This window comes from Cenococcum geophilum (assembly GCF_001692895.1).
Source record: "Cenococcum geophilum 1.58 unplaced genomic scaffold K441scaffold_91, whole genome shotgun sequence".
NCBI lineage: Eukaryota > Fungi > Ascomycota > Dothideomycetes > Gloniales > Gloniaceae > Cenococcum > Cenococcum geophilum.
Genome location: NW_027137649.1, coordinates 262961 through 269944, shown reverse-complemented (window position 1 = coordinate 269944; position 6984 = coordinate 262961). Strand labels below are relative to the sequence as shown.

Here is a 6984-nt window from a genome sequence, read left to right as displayed (position 1 = left end):
AGGCGATATAGTTATAGTTAGCTTAGAAAATATAAAGATAAATAAACCTAAAAAGAAATAGGACGATAAATGGGATAGCCTATACTCCGTACTTGCAGTATACTAAAGGGCAGTTATAGTAAACCTTCTAGACTATATCTGAGTAAATAAATCCTTTTATACATTTAAGGTCCGCCTCTAGGCTACTAAAGAGATCCCTAGCTAAGCAAATATTAATACTATAGAGCGTCGTAATATATAAGGACGAGTGGTAGAGAGAGATAATAACGGCAATATAGAAGATAAATAGGAGTTTAAGAAAATCCTTAATATACACGACAAAGACCCCCAGGGCCTAACTTATAAGATTAAATAGAAATATTATAAGGATACAACCTAGCAGCTAGAGGAAGACCTAAAGGGTTATAAATAAGCTATATAGCGCTTTTATAAGCAATACCCTAAAAAGCTAGGACCCCTAGACTAAGTATAAGATAAGAAAAAGTTATATTAAGGTCGCGGTCGACTACCGTATTAAAATTTGTGGTAGTTAAGATGTTATAGAACTTTAACCGGCGGTTAAAGTTATCTAATTAGCTAAATTCTCACTAAGAAACGCTACGCGGATTAATTTAGGTGGCGGTATAGAGTTCTACCGACCTTACTTACTAAACTAACTAATTAGAATTTTCCATACCCGGTATAGAAAATCGCCATTAGCTTAGTTAAGGGCGGTAAGCGGAACTAATATCTTTGTGGTAAAAAATAGGCAACCCCGTATACTACTTATTTTTAAGTTATTTATTTAGTTTAGGGACCAAACTATTTAGGGGAGAGGAGTACTATTACGGCACTAACCTAACGCATACTGTTTTATACTGTCTTGTACTATTTCCTACTATTAGCTGGCCTACTACTAGCGACTTAGCGGCCGGCCCTACTATTTATATATAATACCCCCTTTCTACCTTCTTCCCCTCTTTATACTATAACGTAGTTATTTAGTCTACTTTATTGTAGCACTGTGGCATTAACCTTATAGGAGATTATTCCCTATATAACCTACTGCTTAGGGGTATAAAAATATAGCAAAATAGTAACCACGAGATAACGATTAACCTAATCCTAGTATTAGACGAGCTAGTATTTATAATAGTAAAATATATATTATATAGAACAGAGCACGGATCTAATTATAGGGCAATTAAAATAATATTTAATATTGCGGTTCCTAAACGCGCTATAGAATAAAGAATACTCTTTAAGAACGTACTATAGAATAAAATTAGGAATAGGATTGCTACTACCCTCTATATTATCCTAATAGGTAGTAAAGTATAGTAGTAAACAAACTGGCTTATAGATATAGTGCTAGAGGCAGTTTACGCATTAACTCTAAAAGCTAGACCTTTCCTATATATAAAAAGGTAGTAGATAATAGACCTTATAAAGCTCCGCCGGATATATACTTATTAGAGGAACCGGGTAAAGAATTAACGCTAAATAGGCTAGATACTACTAGAACTAAAGTAATAAGTAAAGGAGGCCTTAAAGGAATACTACAATATAATATAGAAATAGAAAAGGATATACTGGAATAACTTTCTAGTTAATAATATAAATATTTAGTAAGTAGCAAAATACTTTAACCTAAGCGGTAACTTAGCGTTTAATAAGATACTACTATTAGTAAGGATAAATAGATCTGTTATAAAAGGAAAAGATAAGTAAGTAGCGAAGTTATTAACTACGTTCTTTCCCCTACTCTTAGTAGGAATAGAGGATAAGGGCCCACGGCCTTAATAAACGCTAATATTAATAACGCACCTTATAATAGAAGAGGTAGAACGGAAGATATTTATAGTAAAGCTATAGAAAACGCTAGGGAATAATAGCCTACTAGTAATAGTATAAAGGTAGATATAGCCGGTAATAAAAGATAGGGACCTGCTCCTCTTTTAGACCTTACTAGATAAGGGCAACCTTCCTAACTAATAGAGAAATGCTAAGATTATACCGCTTAAAAGGCTAAATAAAGGAGACTATATAAAGGTAAGGGTATAGAGGCCTATCTCTCTACTTTCTACGTTAGGTAAGATACTAAAGTCTATAGTTACTAAGAGAATATCGCACGTGGTAGAGACCTTTGGACTACTACCTATAAATTACTTTAGGGCGAGGAAGAAGCGCTTTATTAAATAGGCGCTACTGCTATTATAAGAATATATCTATAACGCGTAGAGGTCTAGGAAGGTACTTAGCCTTATTAGCTTTAATATAAAAGGTAAATATAACGGAGTATATAAAGAAAGGCTATTATAGAGACTTATAGTAAGAGATATACCGCTAATACTAGTGTAGTAGATTAATTCTTTCTGCTCTAATTATATAGCGACTATTTTGGTTAACGGCTATACCTCTAACTAGTAATAGTTATTATAAATAGGACTACTATAAGGATTGCCACTCTTACTAATACTATTTCTCTTTTTTAATGCTAACCTAGTCTAGCACCGGCTTAATGGCGTTTATAGATAACTATAATATATAGGTTATAAGACTATTAATAACAGCAAACTGCGAAGGTATTTAGACTATTATTAATAGAGTAATAAACTAGGAGAAACGAAGTAGCGTAATATTTAAAGGTAAAAAGACTATATTAGTGCACTTTATAAAAAACGCGGAGCGGACTAATACTACCCCATTTATAATTAAAGGAAAAATAGTTATACTAGGATATATAGCTAAGATTCTAGGGGTAATTATAGATGCGGAGCTTTGGTATAAGTAATATATTATAAAAGCAGCTATTAGGGGCCTTATCGCGGTTATAGCACTAAAGAGACTTTAGATGGTATCCCTTTTAACCATAAGACGGCTATTTAGGGTAATAGTAGCGCCGGTAGTAAACTACGCCTTAAATATCTAGATGCACGCCTATAGGGGTTCTACTATAGCCGTAATAAATAGGGTATAAAAAATTAGAGCGTAGGCAATTATAGGAACTTTCCGTATAGTAGCTATAGTTATTAAGGAGGCCGAAGCAAATATACGGTTAGTACGCGAGCGGTATTTAAAGAGGGCTACTAAGCTATAGGTTAACCTCTATACGCTATATAAGACAAACCCATTTTTAAGGCTTTATATAAAGGTGCTTTAGAGGTTTACGTCCCTACTATAGAAGATAGCCTATATATACTAATATACACTAATAGATAAGATGGAGGTTATTTAACCCTATATAGTACTACTATAGGAGGACTAACTACTTATAAGTATTAACCTAGATAAAAATAGGGCAACTAAAGCCGCTAACTCCTTCTAAGGTATATAAATTGTAATAAGCTTATTTAGGAGGAGAGGTATAGTAGGAATAGAAGGGGTTATTTATAATACCCTTAGTAATACGCTAAATAGGGAAGCTGTTATATACTTAATTATACTAGGACTAAGAGCAGAATAGAACCTATATATAGCTAAACTAATAGCAATATTAATAGTAATAAAATGCTTACCACTAGATCTATAGGAAAGATAGATTACTATATTTACTAGTAATTAGGCGGTACTACTAATACTTAACTAACCTAAGCGCTAGTTTAACTAAATAAGCATTATATAGATCTATAATATAGCCTATACACTAAGGCAAAGAAGTAACCCCGTTTTTATTGCATGGGTCCTAATATAAGGGGAGTTTAAACTAGGTAAGAAGGCAAAAAAAGTAGTACGGCAGGCCACTATATAAGGACGCCTACCGTAAGGACAATAATACTAGGCTAAGGCTATAATAATAAATGCCGTAAGAGTAAAATAGTAGGGTAGGAAAGCACTACTAGAAGGAGTAGGGAGGCACTTAAGAAAAATAGATATAGCGCTACTAAGTAAATATACCTATAGGCTATATAACTCTCTTAAGCGAGAAGAGGTAAATATATTAGCTTAGTTACGGACAGGAATAATATAACTTAATAGATATCTATACTAGATTAGAGCGGTAGAATTAGATTAATATAACTATAGATAAATAAGAGAAATAGTAAAGTATTTTCTCTTTAGGTGTATAAAATAGACAGCGTATTAAGAGTAAATGCTATAGTAAATAGATATAAAAAGAGGTAGCTTATCCTTCTACCTTAGGGATAAGGCGCTATCCAACCCTAGATAATAAACACTAAACGTAAACGTGGTCCGAATAATAGTAAAATATATAATAGCTACCGGACGACTTAAGGCAGAACCGGATTAATAACCCGCCCACCATAGTTAACCCCCCCCCCCCTTTACGCTTTAACCAACCTATACTATACACCTTTATGCCATTAGCAGATCTCGCTTTAATTGCTAAAGATAGGACATTAAATACTTAGAGGAATAGCCCCTAAGACTACCTACTACTAACCACTTATAAGATCTCGTAGAATAAGGTATAAGTAACACTAGGGAGTATAAAATAAGGCATATATACGGGCTTGTACGAGAATATAGCGAGACTAAAGGGAGCGAAAATATGTAATATAGTACTAGTGCCCTTTAGGCTTAGTGCCTCCGGGCGGAATAAACATCATCATCATCATCATCATCATCATCATCATCATGCTCTGCAGACTAAAAGGGTAAGACCCTAAAGCTACGATATATCCCCATAAAAACCCCCTAGGTGCAAAAGGTTGCCGGGTAGGCTGCCAGGTACTACTCGAGTAGCATTTCATTGAAGCTGCTGACGTAGACAAAGAAGGGGGGGATCTTCGCCCTAATCAGACTCAACCCCTAAACATTCCTCCAAATCATTAAGATCCACTTCTAGGTCATCCGCCTTGTAATACGTCCATTGATCTAGACTAATTAGACCAGGATTCTAGAGAGTAAAATCAAAACATACCCGCCCACTGCTCCCTGGCAAACTTATCCGTCCGCTCTGCATACTCCTCAGCTGTATCATCCTCCTCGGGATCCCCGGGCCTCCTCACCCCATGAACCCACTTGAAAAACCCATTCGGATCCCACGTCTGCTTTACCTTTCTCAACTCCTCCTTATTGCCCCCGAAATACCGCTCCTCATGTAATTTTGTCGGAAAATCCCTGTCGGGGAAATTCATGAATGCCGCCTTCTCGTTCAGCGACAGCGGGCGGAGCTCCTTTTTGACACTTGCTAAGAAGAGCCGCATTTCCAGCTCCATCCACTTGTCGACCCATTCGACGGTCACATAGGCATGGAAGACGGCCTCGCGCCAGAAGAAGGCCGTGTCGGTGGGCTGGGGTTCCGAGGCTTTTCCGCCGGAGTGGATCCACGTGACGAGGAAGTTGACTTGTTCGCCGTTGAACTTTTGGCGAAAGAATGCCATGCGCTCGCAGATGGCGGCGGTGATTTTTGCGAAATCAGAGGACTTGGTGAAGATGAAGGAGCTGTAGAGCTCATAGGTTTTGTTGGAGGGGTATGCGCGCTCGGCTTCTTCAAGCCACTGCGCGACGAGGGTTTCGTAGAGAAAACGGCTGGATTTCTCCGCGAGGACGCGGCGTTTAAGCTGGGTTTGGAGTTCGGGATGGGTGATGTGTGTGGTGATCAGCCGGTCGTACTCGACCTTGTTGCCGTCGAAGGAGACGTTGAAGCGCACGCCGCCCTGGTTGGAGCTCTGGCGCAGGTCGCAGATCCAGGTGGTGTCGATGGTGAGCTCTTGGGGCCAAGGGGTGCGGTAGAAGGTGTTCATAGTGGCTACGACATCGTCGGTAAAGCCGGACTGGGGGAACCATTGGTACCGTCCGGCGACCACCATGCCTTGGAGGTTGCGGAGTTTTTGGACGTGGAGCTTCATCTGCACGACCACACCAAAGTTGCCGCCACCGGCGCCGCGGAGGGCCCAGAAGAGACGGCCTTTCTCCGAGGTGGGCGGGTCGGATTCGCGGACGGTGATGAGGGAGCCGTCGGCAGTGACCAGGGTAGCTTCGGCGAGGGTGTCGGCGCCCATGCCGAAGCTACGCGTGAAGGGGCCGAGGCCAGCGCCAAGGATGAAGCCACTAACGCCGACGGTAGGACAACGACCTCCATTGATGATATAGCCGTCGTGGTGGCCTATGATTAGTTTGTCGTAGACGTCGCCCCACTGGCAGCCGGCGTCCATGGTGACCATCTTAGAATTCATGTCGAGCTCGGCGTTCTTCATGCTGCGGAGGTCGAGAGAGATGCCACTGAAGGCGGTCGAGTGGCCGGCGTAGGAGTGTCCATTGCACTTGATCGTAACCTTGATCGACCTAGCCGCTGCCTCTTTGATGATGGTCTGGACTTGGGCGGGGTTTTCAGGCTGAACGACACATTCGGGGCGGGAAAAGCGGAAGAGGAGGTTGGAGGTTGCGATGGCCTGTCTGTACTTATCCTGGCCGGGCACCAGGACGGAGATTTGCTGGGACCTGAAGGCTTGGATAGCCTGCTCCATTCTCCTGTTTTGATTTGGATGCTATGTGGTGAATACTGCGTTTTATCTAAGGTATGGCAGTGTATGATGCTGGAGAGTCAGGAAGGTCCAAGTGGGTGTCTCATCCTTCTGCTAACAATAAAGACACGCGTTCTGTGGAGCATATGTATAAGACATACTTTCTGGGACGTACTTCGTGTAAGGACCCTGCATGCTGACCACGCCCACAGCCTTCCCCAGAATATGCGTGTCTACCCAACCGACACTGCCGAAAATCCGGGGGTGGTGGTGGTTTGCTCATGCATATCCCTTGACCCGTCCAACGTTATCGATAAGAATCTAGCCAATAAGAAGCTCTTATTCAACCTGATTCTTACGCGTTCCTGTCTGTGCGGCCTTGGCGTTGGACGCAGACGGGTCAAGGGATAGATGCATTCTGGCTTGCAAGATATTGTCCTCTGCCCTCTGCCCCCCACCCCCCACCACCAACCCCCACCCCTTTGTCGGTACTTACACCCAGCTTTTCGCCACCCTTTATACCTACCTCTCTGAAAGTACTTAACTTCCAACACCTCACACCAAGCATCATCGT

The 6984-nt window shown here is 40.9% G+C and overlaps 1 protein-coding gene across 1 annotated transcript; it reads right to left on the bottom strand.

Moving 5' to 3' along the window:
- Positions 1-4557: 4557 nt before the first annotated feature.
- Positions 4558-6663, bottom strand: K441DRAFT_671166 (FAD-binding domain-containing protein). The gene is made up of 2 exons (XM_067650392.1): positions 4865-6663; positions 4558-4818 (listed from the first exon to the last, which is right to left on the bottom strand). The coding sequence occupies exons 1-2, from the start codon at positions 6411-6413 to the stop codon at positions 4736-4738; spliced, it is 1632 nt and encodes a 543-aa protein (XP_067496678.1). The 5' UTR covers positions 6414-6663; the 3' UTR covers positions 4558-4735.
- Between the last annotated feature and the right edge of the window lie 321 nt (positions 6664-6984).